General features: G+C 43.5%; 1 protein-coding gene across 4 annotated transcripts in view; it reads left to right on the forward strand.

Annotated features, from left to right (window-relative positions):
- The first annotated feature begins 843 nt into the window (after positions 1-843).
- Positions 844-22,865, forward strand: part of kcnh7 (potassium channel, voltage gated eag related subfamily H, member 7) — a 64,764-nt gene continuing 42,742 nt past the window's right edge. For 3 of the 4 annotated variants that reach the window (XM_072683593.1, XM_072683595.1, XM_072683596.1), the window contains exons 1-2: positions 844-1,285; positions 2,964-3,194. In XM_072683593.1, the coding sequence (XP_072539694.1) occupies positions 1,210-1,285; positions 2,964-3,194 (307 nt within the window). In that variant the 5' untranslated portion in view covers positions 844-1,209. The remainder of the gene's footprint in view (positions 1,286-2,963; positions 3,195-22,865) is intronic. The other variant, XM_072683594.1, reaches the window with a different exon arrangement.

The following is a 22,865-nucleotide window of genomic DNA, read 5'->3' on the forward strand; positions in this document are numbered from 1 at the left end:
CTGAGATTCGGCTCCAGCCCTGTATGTCCAAATGTTTGTAGACACCTCCTTATCCAACGCAAGGGTTTTAATAAACTCCCGGGAGTTTGTCCAATTGTTCATTTTTGGGGATGTAGCAATGTGGATTGAGGGCTTATACTGATACCTACACTTTTTGTTTTTTAAACAACACAGACACTGGGACTGGAGCCACCTGGATTAGCATTACAGAGAAAAGTACTGGGATGTACTGGTGCCCCTGCCCAGGTGATACTCTTGCATTGCACACAAGCCTGCGAGAGAGGTCAGGTACTGATGCTGGATGATCAGTTCTGCCACTCCAGCTCATCCCAGTGGTAGTGGATGGAGCACCAGTCAGTAGATCAGTAGATTAGCCCTCTAATTAGAGGGGTGTCTGGATACTTTTGGACATATAATGTATGTATGTTTGGCCACTACGGACAAATATCTTTCTAAAGGAGCCACATTCATAATACTTCCATTACTTGAATGCATACGTTGTTTAAATGAGTAACTTGATGAATTGATTGATTGATCGATTGATTGATTAATTGATTCTCTCTCCGTATCAGACTGTTTGTGAGACCCTGCTGTGATCTGCTCTCATTAAAACTGCAGCGTTAATGAAACCGCTGCTCTCGCGTTCACTGTCAACGATACGGCACGAGGAAAACCGCGCGCTGCGCTCTTTGACGCGCTTGCGTTTCACGTATCCGCGTGACTTGTGCTACACACACACATACATGCATACGCGCGCGCGCACACAAGCGCTCTACATCCCCGCCCCCCCCCCACCTCAACCCACCCTACCCTCCTTTTGTTGTCTTGACGCGCGACGCGCATACGATTTCTCCGCGCGCGCACACACACACACACATACTCACACGCACACAAACACACGCATCCTACACAGCGTGCGGCTGCGCGCGGCACACGAGGCTCCTCGCGGACGCACGTCACCGGCTCTTCCGTCCTTCGCTCTCGGGATGAGATGCGCCTCGCTGTCCTCCACTCTCTAACCGCCACGAGCGGTGAAGACTAAACGGCGCGGCGGCACCATGCGCGCGGAGCCCGAGCGCACGAAGCGGAGGCAGGCCGGACAGCGCGGACGGACGGATCATCCCGCCGGAGAGACTTCGCAGCGCCAGGCGAAGCAAACCGCGCAGCGCTCCTGAGCTCATCGCCGGATCGGAAGAGGGGAGCGCAATCATGCCGGTGCGGCGCGGTCATGTGGCCCCGCAGAACACGTTTCTGGGGATTATCATCCGCAAATTCGAGGGTCAGAGTGAGTAAAGTCATCCTGCGCGAGGGGTTAGAGTCCGGCGTGTGACGCGGCTGCAGATCAGAGGGCTTTTAGTCATTTATTTAATTATTTAATTATTTAATTCCTAAAAAGTGGAAAGCTCCTCATTCATCCTCTCATAACTTTTACTAATTCATATTTTCATAAACAAAAACGATTAAAAAAAATATGTAGAGCTTTTTAACTCGGTCAGTGTTTTTATCTAGCTAATGTATTTTTTTAATTATTTTAAAGGCTATTTATTATCTAAATGCATTTTAAAGACATTTTAAACAAAAACATAAATGTATGATTGTATGAAAGTTTACAAATATATAATTAGATAGCTAGTGCTATCTGTCCTTACCTGTAACTGTAACATTAGCTATAGCATTACACACTATGGACACTTTCCTTTCCACACTTAAAATAAAAAAATAAAAAACCCCTTCAGGCACTGCACACCCCAGCACACTTTAGCTGTTTATAGATGCTCTTCATTTAAAGTTGTAAGTTTACTGCATATTTTATGTATTCATTTCCAAAAAGTTCATAAAATTGGTGTATATGGACACCTTGACGCCTTAGCTAGCTATCTAGCCCCTAACAGCAGGATAGGTAGCTAGACAGGCTGTGTCCAGCTGGCGCAGTAGCAATCCCTCAAACTGAGAAAACCACACAAAAAAAGAATGTAGTATTTGTTCGTCTATGGCAGTAGAAGTAGTTTTACATAACATTACATTATAACATTTTTAATCTGAAAATGAATGTATTATTATTTCTGCACAAAAAGACTCAAAGTTGACTGGTTTTAACTGCAGATTAGCAAGAAGCTAATATTTAGCCGGGGCAGAAGAAATTAGATGCTCCTTCAAAAATTGATTTTTCAGATTATTTTTTCGGTCAAAGAAATTGGTGTCTATTGACACCTAACAGCAATGATAATAGGCTAAAACTAGCTATCGCCATAGCGATAAAAAAAATAAAAATAAGACAGTGTCATTTCTTAGTCCGTGTGTGTGAGCATACATAATTGTTGGAGGACTTTAATATAACTATATGAAATGTAAATATTTTGAAGTGTATTTGAATTATTTAAAGGACAGGGTCTCAAAGTTTATTAGCTAAAGTTATTAGCTAGCATGCTAAGCATTAATAACAAAAAGCTAGCCCTAGCGTTCTTATGAACCTCACTTTAAGGTGTTTGTTGATCTTCCTCCTCTGCCGACTTCATCCTAATGATTTAAATATACCTTTAGCCTCGACAGCTCCTTATAGCTTTAACTGGCACATGCAAATGGAGGCGACAGAATGATTGACCTCTGAATGACCTCTTTATGCTTTACTGGGAAAGCAGCAAGGGCAACCAGACCCAAGGGCTCATCTCAGAGACGCTGCGGTCATGTGTCAAGGGACATTCTGAGGACTTGCTGAATATCAACTGCGCAAGACCATGGCACGTTCATTAGCTGGAGTTCTGTGAAAGGATCAGTATTATGGTTGTAAGCTGCTAAAGCTGATGAATGTGAGCTGTTATTGCTGTGTTCACAATGAAATGAAGGGGAGAACGTCTGGTATTAATGCTTGGTTAAGTCTCCAGTGCTAATGCCAGTTCATATGTAATATAGTTTAAGGATTTTGAACTAGCTCATCCTTATCTTCTGCTTTTCCCCATTTACAGACAAGAAGTTTGTGATAGCGAATGCACGAGTGCAAAACTGTGCCATCATCTTCTGCAATGACGCGTTCTGCGAGATGACAGGCTTCTCGCGGCCGGACATCATGCAGAAGCCATGCACGTGCGACTTCCTCCATGGTCAGCTTACCAAGCGCCATGCTGTGGCCCAGATAGCCCAGGCCCTGCTGGGGTCAGAGGAGCGGAAAGTGGAGATCACCTACCATCGCAAAGATGGTGAGTGTATGTGTATTTTGTGTGGGAGTGTGTGTGTGTGTATGTGTGTGTGTCTGTGCACACTGCAAGCAATCGACAAGGTGTCAGAACGGACAACAACAGCTTGAGGTGCCAACAGAGCACCAATGAATGTTAATAATTCATGACCTTGTTGTTCAAATATTGGCTTGTTTTGGGGATAAAGGGAAATGCTAGGTTTAGCATTATCAGAATACCTGAACTCTAGGGCTGTAAGGATGGGCAGAATGCATGATTCGATACAGTATGGTTGTGTCCATTTTTCTGTACAGAGCCTTAAATCTACTTACCTTCCATTTTCAGTTTATTACGAGTAAACATGCGAAAAGTACAGTAGCTTAATACCATAATAATATCTTTATAATGCACCACCCACACGTTAATAGAGTATATTAACCCTCAATCATATAATAAAAGCAGTAATATATATAATATATACATTGGGGAAAGGGGTGTGACCTCTGTGACCCATAACTTCTTATTGCTTTCCCTCCACCACACCCAAACGAAAACTCAGCAGAGCGGCCCAAGTGGGGCTCTACCAGTCTACTGGCAGCTCAGCCATCGTGCTCACTGTGTTCGTTCTCTCCCGTGTAAGACTGCGCAGGCTCTCTTTCTGCCACCACCTGAGCTCGTTAGACTGAGCAGCCACAGGTGCACGGCATCATGGCAGTGTGGGGTGGCGTTGTGGGCGGGCCTACAGCTCAGCTACCCCACCTTCTCATCACTATAGAGTGTACAGTACTATGAGCACTACCCCAGGCTGTTGAATGTTGTGTTTAGTATCTGTGCAAAAACTGTTGCACTCATAATGCACTCATAATAAGGGTAATAGCAATCATTGTTAAGCTTATCTATGGGTTCATATATAAGAATAAAACAGATTGGGTGTGACCTTTTATTTTTTTTCTATTTTATTTATCAAAACTGACAATAAAGGATTTTAGATCTACATTAACTTATTAAAAATGCAATTAATATGTAAAAATATTACAGTGTGCATTTTTGTATTTGCCAGAATCTGTACACTTGGTTGTCTTTATCCTAGGACACCCATATAGATCTGTACCCTTGAACTCCTTAGCTGTGTCCGCTGCATAGTGCATTACTTTGGGGTTCCTCCGTTTTCTAGAGGTTTCTGAAAAAGTAGGGCTGAATTGTCAGTGCACTGTGCACAATCCCACAATGCACTGTAACAAAACACCTGTTTATCTGACAATCAAGGGTATGTATTAAAAAGAGTTTATCCTGCTTTTATTGGAGTAACTGTCTCTGCTATCCAGGGAAGAAGGCTTTCTGCTAGATTTTGGAGGACCATTGCTGTGAGGATTTGATTGTAATTTATCGAGGTCAGGATGTTAGATAATCACCACCCACCATATCATCCCCAACTTCCCAACTCATCCCAGAAGTATTGGATAGGACACCAACCATCACTCCAGAGAACACAGTTCTTCCACTGCTCCACAGCTCGATGCTTTGGGGCTTTGTACCCCTCTAGCCCACGCCTGGAATTAGGCACGGTGGCAATAGGCTCATGTACAGAGAGTCCTGGTCTGTTGGTAATACTTCTCTAGAGGCACTAGTCAAGCTGTGCACATCTGTGTCAGCAATGGCTGCAACTTAAAGTAGCTGAATGCATTCATTAAAAGGGGTGTCCACAAACATTTGGACATGCAGTGTGTATGCAGTGTGTTTTTTTCACATCAGCTTCGCTAACTCTACAGCGTTGAACATTCAGTGTTACATAAAGCACTGTTTGACCTTATGTCAGAGTTACACCACAAAGGTTAACTTCATGTCCTTGTGGGCAGAATTGTTAAACAGGATTAGGCGTGTAATAGAGACCTGCCCCCCCTCGCCTTGTGTGAATGTGTGTGTGTGTGTGTGTGTGTGTGTTCGCTCATAGGAATGAACACTACTGTGACATTTTCTCAGACAGAGAAAAAAGAAAGGCAGAAAGACAAAGATAGAAAGAGCGGGGGGAGGGAAAGTAGCGACAGGGAGAGAGAGGAATGGAGGGACGAGTGACTCAGTGAGTGACTGTAGGTAGAGGCGTCGGAGGCTGCAGGGCTGTTGTGACAGCTCCTCTTCTCCGGGCCTGTTTGACAGCAGCACACAGGGGAGAAGTTTAAAGCTGCGCTATCACAGACGACCTCAAACTGATCCATGTTTCTGACAAATGAGGGAAGAGAGAGAGAGGGGGAGAGAGAGGATTGCGTAAGGAAAGCAAGTATAATCACAACTAAGCAGTGATAGCTGGGCCGAATAAAAGTGAGGGTGTATGTGTAAGTGTCTAGGCCAATGTAGCACCGTGTGTGTGTATGTGTGTGTGTGTGTGTGTGTGTGTGTGTGTGTGAAACTGGACTGGATTCCATTCTTTGAAATCACACCTGTGGTAATTAACGCATGTCTGTCAGTATCAGAGCTGTCAGCGGGCCCAGAGGAGGCTGAAGGTCAGGGCAGGGCTTTGGCTTCCAGAGCCAACAGGAGCTCTCACAGGGCCAGCCAGCCAGCAAGCCAGCCAGCCAGACTGCAGCCGGCCGTCCAGCGCTCATGATCAGCGCTCTAATGAATGGAGGTCTGCCTTAATTAGGTGCACTATAGAAGGAGCTGATAAATGAGAGAAGGACATGCCTAGTCTATTCTAATCAGATTTTGCATTGTCTGCAGATTCTATGATGGCAGCCTAAAACACTCGATGTTTAATTTTTTGGCAGACAGTGCTCATGATGTGTAATGCTCTCACACTACAGGATGCTTATGTTTTTGTAGTGTGTGATTAATGATGTGTATCTGTAATGCCTTTCTTCAGTATGTAGTGTGTCCACACTTTTTACCTTGTCTGGCGTTCAGTTTTTCTACAGACACCTGCAGGGAGACCTTTCCATACCCCCAAAGTTCAGTCTCCGCTTCCATACACAACCAACATTGTTGAGGTCTGGAGAAAAGCTTGATTTCTTCTTGTTTATCATTTCTTTTTTTTCTCAGTAAGAGCTTCTTGATCAGCTCCACATCCCTTCAGACCCACAGTGCTCTCACGGTTCCCACATGTCTCTCCAGGACGAAAGCTTTAAGCGCTATTTATCTGATGGGGTTGGTTTTGGTGGTCTACCAGGTCTTGCACGGTTGTTAGGAGTCTCCTTTTAAAGGTGTTGTCATGACAACGATGCTTATATATCTAGTCATATGAGAACTTACCTCATAGGAGCACTTTGTAGTTCCATAATTAGAGACTGTTAATCAGTTAGCCTCCTTTCACTCTGTTCTTCAGTGGTCAGGACCCCACAGGACCACCACCGAGCAGGTAGTATTTGGGTGGTGGGTCATTCTCAGCACTGCAGTGACACTGACTAACATGGTGTTGGTGTGTTAGTTAGTGTGTGTTGCGCTGGTACCAGATATATCCAGCCAACAGAGCCCTGTGGGCAGTGTCCTTAGGGCAGCGTCCTGTGACCACAGTCTGTTATGGTAGAACTACATTGAAAGTGCTCCTATATGGTAAGTGGAGCTGATATAACGGGCGGGAGTTCATTCAGTCATCAACCAGTAAAAGCAAATTTAAGATCAGATCTTGCAGCGAAATAACATACAACGGACCCATGACTCCACCCTGAAGCACTCACCACCCTCGCCACACTGCCTCACTGCTTCTCTGAAGGCAGTACTGCTTTGTAAACAATCACTGAAGTGAGAAAGCCTCCTACCTCCAAAGCAACACTTTTCAGGAGTGTAAAGAAACCGCTTTCCACTGTTTTCACGGCATCAGCCTTTATAATCTTACCCATAAAATGCATAGTGGCGCATTCCCATTTAATAGCAAAACTGTCAAAAATGGAGATAGAGGCTTTCATGAGGCAGTGGTCCTAGCAGCAGATGCTGAACAGAAGCTGTTTGCTGAGGGAATTGGAAAGAACGTGGCTGGTATCTGATTGCGCGTCCTGCTGTTTATGATTCATGTCGCGCTCCTCAGGCAGGAAAAACTGATCTGTCCTCTGTATAGGCTTTTTTGGTGGTCAGTAGAGGATTCCTGGTAAAAAAAAAAAAAAAAAAAAACACAACCAAAAATGGATTAGGTAATCGATGGGTGGTTGTGTGTATGAAACAGAGAGAGAAAATAGAGCGAGAGCAAGCAAGAGAGAGATTTCACTGCTTTCATACTTAAGAATGTTCCATTTCATTGTTCCACATCCCCCACCCTGTCTCATGCTGTCTTTGTATCTGTTCAGTTTCATCTACCAACCCCCCGATATGGCACACACACACACACACACACACACATATTTTAATTTGTATTTTGCACCACAGATGGATGCCACATATGCTTTATTTAGCATTTATATTACTTCAGAGCGTGACAGCACACAATTATACCAAAGCTCCTTTCTGTCTTTTTGAAAGAGCAGCTTCACTCTCGACTCCTTTGAGAGACTAAAACCTCCCTCAAAGCCGTGCCTTTCAGCTGCAATGCAATTACCTTTCATTACCAGCATTTCCACCTCTATAGCTATTCATGGCATATCATTGCTTTGTGCTGAGACAGGAGAAATGGTTGTATGTCCAATCATACATGTCGTCGCTGCCATGCAACCAAACCTTGCATGTCCAAAATGGCAACTTTACAGGACAAGAGAAAAACCACCTTAGCTGTCAATGGAAAAGATTTTGTTAGAGGTCATTTTTGAAATTTTGTAAAGAAGTACTGCCAGTAGAATAGGATATAAAGCCCCCCAGCATTGAACTGTGGAGCAGAGAAACTGGAAGCTGGTGTTCTGGAGGGATGGTGCTTCATCCAATACTTTTGGGATGAGTTGGGGATGGGTTGGGTGGTGATCATCCAACATCCTGACCTTATTAGTACTCTTGTTGCTAAATGCAATCAAATACTCACAGCAACGCTTCGAATGGTAACTGCTAGTCCGTTACTTTAGCTAACTGACGGATGGCTGTGGCATCACTAGGGATCAAATCTGTGGTCTCCTGATGCTGAAATGGTTACATAGATACAAACATAACAAACAGAAACGTTGATGATTTTAGACAGTCTGGATCCAAAAAGTGCAACAAATGGTACCTTGAGAGATGCCAAAGAAGCACCATTTTAATTTCCATTAGGAACCGTTTTTAGAGAAGAGACATGCAGTATGTGTGAAGAACCTTTTGAAGGTTTGAAAAAGAACCAAAACTGGTTCTTCCATGGCTTCACTTTGTAGCACCCCTATATACCCTGATAGTAGATCAAATCCCTTTCTCCATGAGCTGAGTTTCACTCATGAATAAGCGCTGTCATGCAGCCTGCCGACCTGTTTGCATGATTAATAAGCTTTATTCATGAGGACGCCGAGCCACCATTCAGCGGGCTGCTGCGGGGCCTGCTTGCCTGTCCTCCCCTGTGAGTGGCTGGAGGACTTCACAGAGCTGTGATTCTGCTGTTCACACACAGAATGGGAGAGGTTCATCAGTGCTGTGTCACAGATGGCCTTATTTTACTACGAGCAGGTGTGCTAGTGAGTGTATATGCAGATACACATGATTCTGCACTTTTACAAACTTTAAAGTTCAGCAGTGTGTGTGTGTGTGTGTGTGTGTGTGAGAGAGAGAGAGAGAGAGAGAGAGAGGTGTTGTGCAAGGGAAAACCCTACTAGTTCTTATCCAGCCCAACAGCAACCTCCGACTCAATAATTCATTATTTGTGATCTCAGTTTCTCTTAGAGGCCGTCCAGTGTCACACACACACACACACACACACATAAACACACACTTTCCCTTTTGCTTCTTTTTCAGGTGATTCGGTTTCTGTGCTTCTTTCTGTGTCATTATGATACTGGATTAGCGTTTCCTGCTGAAAATTCATCCAACATCCTGACCTAACTAACGCTTATTTTGCTGAATGCGGTCAAATCCTCAACCAGTCCGTAACCATGTGAAGTTACAGAGCGGGGTCAAGGCCGAGTGCTGAGCTCAGCCCACAGTGCAGAAAAGTCACCAACGCTCTATTACAGCTGCAAAAGGGGGACCAACTCTAAATTAAAGCCCATGGATTTAGAAAGGGGTGTCATAAAAGCGCATGTAGGTGTCCCGATACTTTTGTCTCTGTAGTGTAGGCCACTATACACAGTATAGTGTTGCACTAGAAAAATGCTATACATGCAAATCCGAATGTGAAAGTTAGTGTGGGGATGGTCAAAATGTTCTGGTGCAAACTCAAACTCTGCTCCCACGCCTGTGTTAAACAACATTTTTTATTTATTTTATTTATTGATTTATTTTTTAAAGTGGGATGTGGCTAATATCCCAACCAGTAGTTTCCAGCTGTGGTGTAGTGATAGGATTTTCAATGGATGGAGAGAAAAAAAAAGCACTCACTAAACATGTCAGTCACGATTCCCGTCATAAAGAGGGCATTAGGCTCTGATTTCAACAAACTGGCTAATAATCTGATATCCTCGCAATTACCAAAGCAGCAGTAAACAAATGCAAAAGCTGGGTGAAGGTGAGGAGTGCGTGTTAAATGCGCTAATGCAGCCTAACCCAATAAGAGCTAATCAGGACCAGAGCAAAACCTCGGCCCAGAGATCCATCTCTGGCCTAGTGGGCAGCGCCACCACCCAGAGGAGAAGGCAGGAGGAGCGAAGGAGAGCGAGCGTGCCTGCGTGTGTTAACTGGTGAGTCAGAAAGGAATGTATTTATAGCTCGTGTGCTGCTCTTGGCAGGTGTAAAGTTGAAAGACGCTCCGTGGAGCACGGCTCCTCTCTCCTGTTCCCAGACACATGCTGCACATAGAAACTGTTAGCACAACAAAAACACTGCAAGGATCTGCCTGAGCGCACGCTCGCATTAACATCGCTCACGCTAATGAAGCTATTTCAGCCTTTATTGGCCTTTCAGTAGCGCCTGGTTATGATCAGCATCTATTCCTCCGTGCCTGCTTTCCTAGACCTCATCCATCACTGTCGAAGGGAATTCCAAACTCTGTCCACACTCCTTTGACTGACATATCATTCAGTTATTGGGGTTGCATTTTTTCTTTCTTTTTTTTTTATAATTTCCGTAATAATTTTACAGTTAAAAAGTAAAGGAGCACCATGCAAAAGTTTGGGCACTTGGGGAGATTCCAGAAGAGCAGGGTTGGTGGGATGGCTGTCCCGCATCCTCAACCTCAACAGTTTGATGCTAGTTAACATGGGCATCTGTTAGCTCACGTAATTGGCAGATTTTACAATTAGCATTCTCCCCAACCACTTTGAGCTGTCCAATGACGCTGCATTTGCAGCAGTGATAAGCTGTGGTGGTGCTTCACATGACTCAGCAGAAGAATGTGCTGGCTTTGAGCTTTGTAATGGACAAAAATATTGGGACACTTGATCATTCATTGTTTTCCTTGAAATGCAGCGTATTAAAAAAGAGTTTATCCTGATTTTGTTGGATTAACTTTCTCTACTGTCCAGGGAAGAAGGCTTTCAACCAGGTTATGAAGCATTGCTGTGTGGATTTGATTGCATTCAGCGACAAGAGTATTAGTGAGCTCAGGATGTTGGATAACACCACTCCACCTCATCATCCCCAACTCTCCAACTCATCCCAAAAGTATTGGATGGAGCACCAACCATCATTCCAGAGAGCACAGTTCCACTGCTCCACAGCTGAATGCTGGGGGCTTTATTCCCCCCTCTAGCCCATGCCCGGCATTAGGCATGGGGCCAGTAGGTTCATGTAGATATGCTCCAGAGAGTCCCAGACAAGCTGTGTGTGCATTCTCACAACTATGCCTGCAATGGGTGCAGCTTAAAGTAGCTGAATGCATTCATCAGAAGGGGTGTCTACAAACATTTGGACATATAGCGTATCATGTGGTAGGCCTAGCGAGCAGGTGGGTATGGGTAAAAAGGGTGAGAACAGTGTGTTAGAACAGTAGCTAAATTGCAGTCGGCATTCCAAGAATGGACTACAGCATGTTTTGATTCTTTTTGGGCTAGGGGAGGTTAATGGTTGGATGCCGGAGGGAGCCGGAGCGAGATGAGAGAGGGAGCGGATTGACAGTAGAGGGTGAAGACAGATTCTGTTGCGCATGATTAGGGGTTACATGGTGAACACAGGCTAGATGAAGACTGACACTAACAGTAATGCCATGAGACAAAGAGCACAGACTCAGACAAATAGCCTCTATCTGTCTGTCTTTCTTTCTCGGATGATGTATTGATTAGCCGGGCTTCTACAGCAGCTTCGGTCAGGTCAAAGCTCGCCTCTGTGCAGACGTCTAGCGCGGAATCGCCACTGAGCCGTGCACTGCGGTGTCTCAGGTAGATATTAGAGCGAGGCTGAGCAGCGGTGCATCACAGGTACTGTATCTGTGGGCTGCAAGGTAGGGGATTAAAGGCACACTGGAGACAAACACACACACAAGGGCTCACAGCATGTGGTCCGAGCCCAGTTCATTTTCGGAAACAGCAGTCAGAGAACTGCTCATTATCGTCTGTCTGACATGTTGTCTGTTTATTCTTTCTCCTTGTATTGTGTAGTTGTTCTAAGCTGGAGTTCCTCTGGAGTCACTGCGTATGTACAGTAGTCAGCTTTGACATTAAAACCACCTGCCTAATACTGTGTAGGCCTCCCCTTTGTGCTGCCAAAACAGCTCTGACCTGTCGAGTCATGGCTCCACAAGACATAGCCAGTATTATCTTTTGCAGCTATTTGTGCTGCAGGAGGTCTTCTGTGAAATTGGACCAGATGGGCTAGACTTTGCTCCCTAAACACATGAGTGAGCCTTGGAATACTGTATTGTCATTTTATTGGTTCTTCTGTCTTAGTGCACTTTCGGTAGGTACTGACCACTGCATACTGGGAACACCCCACAAGACCCGTCTGATGTTTTGGAGAGCCCTGACCCAGTCATCTAACCATCATCAGTTTCCCAGTTTCCAGCACACCAACGTCAAGAGCTTACTGTTGACAGGCTGTCCTGCTAGTGATCATGATTGGCTACAGCTGGTAGCTCATCTATGCCCACAAAAAAGGGTTTGTTTGACAGCATCTATTGGATTGACCAACACATAGTACAGTTGGAAAGTCCAAGAAGCTCAGTGCAGATCTGAGAAAGATGATCGTTGATTTACTCAAGTCAGGAATGTCTCTTGAAGCCATTTCTAAAAAAAACTGCGGATTCCAAAATCACCAGTTCAGACACTGCATGTAAGAACAAGTTATTGGGAGGTGTAGCTGCTTTGCCAAGGTCTGGAAGAAAAACCCAAACTTGCACCCTCAGCTAAGAAGAAATTGTTTTGAACGGTCAGGAACAACCCAAGAATTTCTAAGGCAGCTTCTGGAATGTCAGTGCAGCCCAAGAAGGAAGGCCTTGCTCCAAACGACACCTTCACACTTGACTGAAGTTAGCAGCTGACCACATGGACAAAGAAGAAGCCTTATGGAGGAAAGTTTAATGGTCAAATGAGACAAAGATTGAGTAGTTAGGATACAATAACCAGAGGTATGTTTGAGTAAAGGTGAGGCATTCAATCCTTAAAGGCTCTGTACCAAATCTACCAAGTATATGGAGTAATGAAGAAGGACTACCTCAGAATTCTTTACCTTAACCTCAAACCATCAGCTAGACGGTTGGAACTTGAACACAAGTGGTTATTCCAACAGGACAGTGTCCCAAAAACACATTAAAGTGGTATGGAATTGTGGAATGGATAAACTGGGCTAACAATAAGCTTTTGAAATGGCATTTCAATGTCCTAACCTCAACCCTACTGGAAATATGTGTACAATGCTTCAAAGTCGGGTCCTTCCCAGGAAATCGACAAGTTTAACTGAAGAGTGGGCAAGTATCCAACCAGAATTTTGCCAGAAGCATGTCTACAAAAGTCTAAATTGGCTAGCCAATTGGTACCCTTTCGGTGGTAAGGCCTCATTTAGAACAATCTACCCCATAACACTCATTATTCAGCTTCCGAATCTTACTATACATTAGCACTGGGGGTTATTCTGTGTGGATGCATGTGTTTGTAGCCTTATGATCCTGCGTGTATGTGTAGGTGTAGTTGCATATGGCTTACTTTGTCTTTTGAGGTCTCCATAGGCTTTGTTTAATTATTGATGGTGGAAATGGAACCGAAATGAAATTTCCGTTGTTGACACCAGAACTAATTGCTATATGCCATGTTTGTTCAACAAAAGGCAGAACAAAAGCCCCAAGCCCCAACAATTGAGCAGACCCTGACACATAACATACTGTATAGTCCAGTATAAACCCATAAAACCCTAATCTGCTTAAGCAAAACGGAACAATGGCCAATTCTGCTATATCCGTTTAGCCCTAATGAATAGGGTCTGATAGAATTCCTTTTTTTGATTCAATTGAATTTCTAGGAAAGCCAGTATAAGACCTCAGGATCTTCTTTTTGGCTGAATGGCAAACCAGCACAAGTCTGGTCTGTTATTTTAGCAGGTTGTAAGCCGGCTCCTTTTGACCTACTTCAGGTCCAGTCTTGACCTTGACACTCGATCTGCCTCTCACATAACAGCTTACGCCAGCACACAGACAGTGAAACTGGACTGTGTCTCCTGTAACTGAGAGCACCATTGTCTTATTTTTGGACATGGCACAAGAGAAGACTTGTGAATGAGCTATTGAGGTTCTTCAGCCTGTACTTGTAATCAGGGTGTGAGTGAGTTTGGCAGGAAGCAGTCACTGCCATGTACATGCACATCCATTCAGTTTTATCAGTCTGATGGGAAACATCATGACTGAGGCTTGCAGACCAACATGTGAGGTATTGGGTTGGTATGAGGTTGTAGGCCCGAGATGTCATTATGTAACAGAACTTCCTACCAAAGTAGTCGGTTCTTGGTCGTGTTAAGGGATGAAATGCACCCAAGTCTCTTGCAAGCGGACTCTTTTGTTAACTTCTGGGTAATTCAACCACCTATTTTCTCCACTTTTGCGATTTTACTTGCAGTGTGACTAAACTGAAGCTATGGCCTCAAAAAGAGGGACTGGAAGATCCTAAGCTTTATTGTATATTCTGTTACATCCATGCTATTCCATTAGCAGTTGCACTTTTCCATTCACTTGAGCTCCATAGGCTCACAGCGTGCCACAGAAACGTGTACAAGCTGAAACTACTACTTATTCTGGCTGTTCCAGAGTTGGAGAACTAGCTAGGACGCAATCTCCCACACTACTTGTCAACATCACTATCCCCCCTCTCTATATGTTTTAGCCACTTCTCCAGGTTTGAGGACATCGCCCACTCTGATGTACAATCATTGAAGACACCATAGAATGCACTTATTCAGTAAATTTCAGATATGTACATCTGATGCCCTGATGTGGTATTAAGTGCCCATTTACAAGCCTGTTATTTGACTCTAGAATGAAGGAGGCTGTTTTTGAGAGTGATGAGGGGGCAGTGTGCCTCTACTCTCCTGGAGAAAGCACGTCCAACTGTGCTCTCTCAGTCTCCGGTCGCTGATGGCAAAGTGGCGCCACAACCCCAGGCCATAGTGGAAGCACATTAGACCACCGAGCTACTCAGAGCCCCCTGATTGGCTAGTTAGCAGCGAGGCATTGCAGTATGGTTCACACAGAATCAGCATGTCGAGCCACAGCGCTAGCATGGTCGTAACTTTGTTTTTAGCATTGTAACAAGACTATTATGCGAGCCTTGCTGGATAGTGCTGCTTACCCAACCCGTCTAGCTGAATAGCCTTACCTGCAATGCTGCTAGGCTAGGGTTAGCTTTTAGCCTAGCACAGATATCCACTGGCTTTTTGTGCTTTAGCTTCCTTGCGCACCACTGATTTACCCTGCTGTTCCAGTGAAAAAATCTCTAGAATTGGAGTGGAAACTTTCATCACAACTTTGGGATGCTGGGGACGTGCCTTGCGCAGGGATACTGTAGCAGAATGCAGTGGCAGACCACAGCCCGCAGTTCTTTTGAGGTTAAACATATTCTTCCTGGCAGTGTAGCGTGAAAGGATTATAAGCTGTGACCTTGTGATTATATATTTGAGGAGCGCACCGCTGTCACGGCTCATTCCGCAGTTCCAGAAGCTTTTAAGTTATGTAGTTGTTATCATTACTATGCTATCATCTGAATGCAAGGAACAGTGGGCTGAAGGGTACAGCCACATGAAGAATCCATTAATATGCTTAACGCTGAGAAGAGAAGAGTCACTTTGTATGTGACCAATTACCTAAGCCCACTTTGTCAACCTTTTCTCAGCAACGCCAGAGAATGTTCTTTTCAATAGCCTACACGCTTTTCTGCTCTCTGTACTTGTTTCCACTGCGGCCAAACGTCTGCATAGCAAGATTGTTTAAAGATGAATTCCATTATTGCTACAGCGGCATTCAAAAGATTTCTCATCTTGGTCAACATTTCATTTACTGTGAATAGCTGAGCAGAAGATGATCCCCAACAGGCAAGGATGAAACACCTTACAAACACTTTTTTGTACCATTTTGAAGTGAAATATGGTGAGGAGGACCATGTTCAAATTTGGATTCTACAAAAGATTCAAGCCCTTAGCTGACTTTTCCCAAAGTCTCAGGCCTTAATTAGCCTGTTAAGGCTATGGCTTTTTCACAGTCATCGTTAGCTAAACTTGTCCCAACAATCAGCAGCTATGGGCTCTTCTACACACTCTGACAATTGAAGTAATTGATGCCCACAACGCAGGAAACAGCTATAAGAAGATAGCAGAGGGTTTTCAGTTTTGCCGTTTCCTCAGTTTGTATTGTAATGAAGAAATAGCCGTTAAAAAGAGAGACTGAGGTCAAGTTGAGGTCTGCAAGTCCCAGAAAACTGCTCACAGGGTTGCTATTCAAACCCGTTTGACTCTGAAAGGCCTTCAAGAAAATAGAGCAGACTCTGGAGTGATGGCTCACTACTCTACTATGCAGCGGCAACTTCACAACTATGACCTTTCTTGAAAAGTCGAACACTTTTTTCCTGCGTCCTCACCACAACACTTAGCTTCAGAGGTTTTCATAGGAGCATCTAAACAGGACTGATGCTTATTTTGGAAGCAATGGAGTTGAAATTTTTTTGGGACACAAACATCATGGATGCACAATGTGCAAAAAGGTTTGTTTGAGGAACAAATGGTGCAGAATTTAATGAAAAGAACAACTGTTACCAACTGTTAAGAACATGCTTGAGTTTGAGTTGCAGCCAGTGGCACAGGAAACATTTCACAGGTAGAGGAAAGCAAATTCAGCAAATTCTGGAAGCGAATTTCTCACTTCTGTAAAAAAGCTGAAGATGAAAGGAGGATGGTTTCTACAGCAGGTTGATGATCCTAAACACAGAAAACCTCAAAATCCACAATGGACTTCCTCAAGAGGCACAATCTGAAGGTTTTGCTATGGCTCTCACAGTCCCCCGCAGACCCAGACATCATTGAAAATCTGGCTACAGACCTCAAAAGAGCAGTGCAACACGACGGCTCAGAAACCTCACAGAAGTAGAAGCCTGGGTGAAAATCCCTCAGACAAGGCTCTCAATTAAGCTGTGTGGGACCAGGCTCTTGCATGGCACTGTATGTAGTTGTAAAAGATATACTGTAAGGGTGTCAAATTTAATGGAATTTTTAACTCTATGTAAGCATGTCGCCATACTGCCAGAGCCAATCACACACTCCCACAAATGCTGGCCACACTTAACATTTTTTTATTCAATTACAAATGCATTATTGCTAATGCCACAGAATGCAGACTGCACCGTCCTTAGCACAAACCTGTTGCTTCCACAATTAAGCTTTCATTAGGGAGACAGAAGTAGCATGTGAGTGTGTGCTGCATTCAGCAGGCTATTTACTGCACTTATACCAACACCAGCCCGGCATGAAATTTAAGTAGTTAAAGTAATTATTTATCCCCACAGAGCTAAGCTCTTAAGCTTCTCTTCTCCTCTCCACACAGACACACACACACACATCGGCACCCACTAACACACCCATGCACATGCACACACAGACACAAACACTTAAACACACACACACATGCGCACCACCAGGGATTCCCTGGACTGTTTCCGAACGGCCTTTCAGCTCGAATAACAAAGCTAACCAGTGCAGCCGGTGTGGAATTGAAGTCGACAGTCTGTTGCACTCCATAAGCGCCCCGCTCTAAAACAGATATTAGTCCCTTCATTAATCTCCCCGACTGCAGCAGTTGCTTAAATCCCTGCCCGGTCTAGCTGAGGAAAACCACAGGCCCTCAGAATGCCAGAGTTGGCTGACTTTCTATAGTAACAGAAGGTGCTAGCATTGGGCAGCGGAGGAGTGATCATTGGGAAAGTGTCAGCAATGAGCAGATGGGCAGAAAGAGAGAGAGGTGTGGGGGGGGGGGTAATCACCTGTGTAGGGTATGAAAGTCAGACGTTTTCTGGACCTGTGTTTATCAGGCGTCTAGAGTTATGGCATAGCAGCACGTAGCTTATTGTAGAAGAGGAAAAACCTCAGTGTCATTTTGGAGCATTTCTACAAGTCCATTCACCCTGACATTGTGACACAATGTAAAGAACAGCTGCCAGATTCAAATGCACAAAATGGACAAAAGTATTGGGACACATATTCATTTATTTTAAAAAAAGAGGTTCTCCTGCTATTGTTGGAGTAACTGTCTCTACGGTCCAGAGAAGAAAGCTTTCTACTAGATTTTGGAGGAGCATTGCTTGAATATTGGATGGCACTCAGTGACAAGAACATTAGTAAGGTCACCATCCCACCTCGTCATCCAACATCCTGACCTTACTAATGCTCTTGTCCAACTCTTCAACTCATCCCTCAAAAAGTATTTAGATGGAGCACCACCCATCCACTGCTCCACAGCTCAATGTTTGAGGGCTTTAAAACTCTGGCCTTAGGCAGTATGGTGCCAACAGGGTCATGTTTATTTGCTCCAGAGAGTCCTATTTTATTGGCAGTATTTCTTTATTGGGACTATGACATGCTGTGTATGTATGCATTTGCACATCTGTGTCAGCAATGTATACAACTTAAAGTAGTTTAATATCATTTATTTGAAGGGGCGTCCACAAACATTTGGACATACAATGTATCTTGGCTTTTGGTATTAATTTAAAATATGCTTAATAATGCCAGAACATTAAAACCGTCTGCCTAATATTGTGTAGGCCCCCTTTGTGCTGTGACCTGTGACCTGTGACCTCTGAAGGTGTCCTGTGGTATCTGGCACCAAGGCATTAGCAGCAGATCCTTTGAGTCCTGTAAGTTGTGGGTGGGTGAGGTGGGTGGGGGCTTCATGGATCACACCAGTGAGCTGTGGGTATCGTTGGCCCTGTCGTCGGCTCACCAGTTCACTGACCCCTAAGTACTGACCCCTGCATAACAGGAGACCTGATGTGTAGGAGATGTTCTGACCCAGTTGTCTAGCATCACGCTTTGGTTCTTGTCAAAGTGTCTCAGATTCTTATACTTGCCCATTTTTGTGCTTTCATCACATCACCTTCAAGAACTGACTGTTCACTGACTTCCCCACCTCTTGTCAGGCACTACTGTAACCACATATCCAGCGTTATTCGCTTCACTTCACATCAGAGGTTTTAATGTTATGGCCGACTGCTGTAACTTATCATTAGATTCAGAAACTATTGGTACTTCTATGAACACAAATATGGTCCAGCCTGTACGTTTGGAATCTGTGCTATTCAGGCACCCGACATTAGTAAAATTGCTGAACATGGGAGAACTTGTTCGGTAATGTACAACACAGCGTATGGAGCGGGAGAAGTGGTGCTAGATCAGGAAACCTCCGCCTCGCTCCTTTTTCTCTCTGCCTGTCTCAGTGTGTGAAAAAGCCTGTTGGACGGTGTTTCCTGCAGGATGCATGGCAGTGTGTGTGTGTATTGACAGTGATGTAGTGGAGGGCCCGATACTGCTTACCCTGGCACATACCTGCCCCTCTCACCACATTCATCATCCAGAGCGAGAGAGAGCACGAAAGAGAGATGAGCTAAATTAGTGTGCTCCTGTATATATCATATTTGTTTTTACGCTCCGCACAAAGCACCCCGGGGGCTGCAGTGTGCAGCACCTCTGCTGAGCGTTACTCTGTAGGTCAGTAATAGTGCTGATGTAAAGATCACATGTCGTACATCTGGCCAGATCTGCTCTGTTCTATATGCAGCTGGAATGGACCTGGTTTCTACACAGCTGTAATTAACCTTTGCTTTCTTGCTGGAGAAGGAATACATCATTTCTCAGCGGTGTAAAATGCAGCTGTGTGCATCTTTTAGAATTGATTATGGTTTCAGTAGTATTTATAGTAGCTGTATTATATTCATTTATTTACTTAGTACATATTATTTATCACAAGATGTGGACTAGCTATATATATATATACTCTATGTATATACACAGTATACACACACAGTCATATCAAAATATAATGTCCACCCCTGTTCTTCAGTGATCAGGACCTCACATGACCACCAGAGCAGCTATTATTTGGGTGGTGGGTCATTCTCAGCACTGTAGTGGCACTGACATGGTGGTGGTGTGTTAGTGTGTGTTGCGCAGGTATGAGTGGATACTTATTTGGACACAGTAACACAGGATATGTTTGGTGTAAACCAGACACAGCATTTCAGCACAAGAACCCTAATCAGCTGTGAAGCATGGAGGAGGAAGTGTCCTGGTTTGGAGCTGCATGGTTTTCTGCAGTAGGGGCTGAAGAGCCCTCCAACATAGAATCCACAAGGAATTCTTTATAGTATCTGAGGAATGTGAGGCTCGAGGAAAATGTGAGAGCATCTGTCTAAAAGCTACAGCTGAAACGTCACACAGCTGAGAGAATTCTGCATGGAGGAGTGGGAAGAACTTTCTCCTGGTATATCATTATAGAAGCCATATTTCAGGCTAACCTATTAGGGCATAGGGTGTCCTAACGCCATCACATTACAGACACATAACAACACAGACATTAAATGGCTAAAAGTAGGTAGCCACCTGACCATGAGTCCTACTGTGTATGAGCTAGTTGGACTTCTGTAGGCATTAGTATAGACCGGTCTTCTGTACCAAAGCTTTGACCGTTCAGTACAATTCAAAGACTAAAGTTATTACTGTCAAGCTCCAAGATCAAGCGGAAGAGCTCCTTCTGTTCACAGTTTACAGACACAGATACTGCACTCTGTCGGCCCCAGACTAATGAACATGTATGGAAAAGTGTCAGAACTTGGAGTTAATGTGTTAGTACCCATTATACTATATTTAAGTGTAGTTTACTTTATCTAACCTGTCGTTCTCCGACAACTGAATCTGCCACGGGGAACACTGTCAACCCCCTCCTCCTCCTCTCTCCTCTCTCACGCACACTCTGTTAAGGTCTCTCTGAAGCATTTCCAAAACTTTCTAATGACTAAGCTTTTGGCAGAAGTGCGGTTTGAAGTAAGTTTGAACGAAGTTGACGTCAACAATTTCTTCCAAAAAACGCTGGAAATAAATATTAGTAGTGAAGCCAGGATGTGCAGTTTTTAGTGGTAAATGGAGGGGAACCTTTCCACTCTGTAGACAGTAATTTTCCCAATAAAAAAGCCCAAAGCTTATCATCGCTATCATCGCTGTCCCGCAAAAACCTTGTATCTCCATTTATGCTGTTTTTCCTTTTTTGACATAATATGAATCTGGCAGTTGTTATTTTTTGATGAATGGACCAATAGAAATGCTCCAAAATGACCTGGATTACACTTTACAACTTCACTGCTATAAATGATTCAGTATCTACTATAAAGGATTTAGTATGTACTATAAACGATTCTGTATCTACTATAAAGGATTTAGTATGTACTATAAACGATTCTGTATCTACTATAAAGGATTTAGAATCTACTATAAATGAATCAGTATCTACTATAAATGATTCTGTATTTACCATAAATGATTCAGTATCTGCTATAAATGATTCTGTATTTACCATAAATGAATCAGTATCTGCTATAAATGCTTCTGTATTTACCATAAATGAATCAGTATCTACTATAAAGGATTTAGAATCTACTATAAATGAATCAGTATCTACTATAAATGATTCTGTATTTACCATAAATGATTCAGTATCTGCTATAAATGATTCTGTATTTACCATAAATGATTCAGTATCTGCTATAAATGATTCTGTATTTACCATAAATGATTCAGTATCTGCTATAAATGATTCTGTATTTACCATAAATGAATCAGTATCTACTATAAATGATTCTGTATTTACTATAAATGATTCAGTATCTACTATAAATGATTCTGTATTTACTATAAATGATTCAGTATCTGCTACAAATGATTTTGTATTTACTATAAATGATTCAGTATCTACAATAATTTATTCTGTTTTTACTATACATAATTCTGTATTTGCTATGATTCAGTTAATATAATTCAGATTCAGTTACTACCATGAAACTAATATATTGTGTGAGATATTGAAGTATGGGCCTAAACACAGGCTTTTAGGGTTAATTACGCCTTGCTTGGCTCTCACATTTTTAGTATTTTTTATATAATAGGATGAATAGGAAGAGGACACTGCTAGAAACTCCTACAGTAATTTTATTGCTGCCCAGGTGCTGGTTCTGTCAATGAGGTGAGAAATCCTCCTAATAAATAAACCAGTTGAATCTGATTAGGATCAGTTGAATCGTAGTCAAATCTAAATGAAATTGTTGTAAAGTCAGAGATTTACACCATATCATCTACACATAGTGTGACTGCAATTTCCAGGATTAGCTTCTTTGGAAACAGATGGCTGCTGTGTTTTTACAGGTGTTTCTGTGTGTGCATATGTCAGTGTTTGTTGTTGTTGATTGCTTTTGGGCTTGTGTGTGTGTGTGTGTGTGTTTATATGTGTGTGGGCCTGACAAAAATAGCTCAGGTTGACAGTAAAGCTCACAGTGCCTTAGACAAGAGAGAACAGTCTGTGCTATATATATATATAACTATATATATACGACATACCCAAATCATACACACACACACACACACACACACACACACACATTCTCTCCTGCAACATTTATGCCTGCTCATTTAAGCAGAGCAGCTCACAGTGCACACATCTCATTCTCCTCGCTGAGACGCTGCCCTGAGGACTCGTCTCCTCTCCCATTGATCCAGTGATTCAGCTAAAAGGCCTGTAAATGCAACAGCCCGTCAAACACGCTAAACACTGAATCACGAGGGCTGCCATCGTCACACTGAATAATGACAAAGCTGGGTAATCAAGGCAGGAAATGTTGCATTGGCTCAAGTGCTGTTGACTTCACTTCACAGAGAGATGGTGCTTGGTGAAGGAGATGGAGGTGGTGGACGCTGTAGGTCAGAAGCTGTAATGTGCAGTGTTTTTTTTTGTTTGCACTAATGGAGAAAGCTTTTTTGTGCCTTAAGTACTTAAGCCTCTAAGATGTAAAGAGTCATTCAGAATGGTTTGGTGTCAAGTGAGTCGTTGTAGACAACCCACTAGAGTCAGAACCAGACGTCTGAAGAGCACATTGTTCAAAGCCAGGCCTGATGCATGTCACCATAACCATGGGGCTCATCTAAGCAACTGTCCAAAAACCTGAAATGGAAGTAAACAGTGCCCACAAGACCAGATGGAGGCTTAAAGAAGTTGAAGCCAAGCATTGT

The sequence above is a fragment of the Salminus brasiliensis genome, chromosome 7 (assembly GCF_030463535.1).
Source record: "Salminus brasiliensis chromosome 7, fSalBra1.hap2, whole genome shotgun sequence".
Taxonomy (NCBI): Eukaryota; Metazoa; Chordata; class Actinopteri; order Characiformes; family Bryconidae; genus Salminus; species Salminus brasiliensis.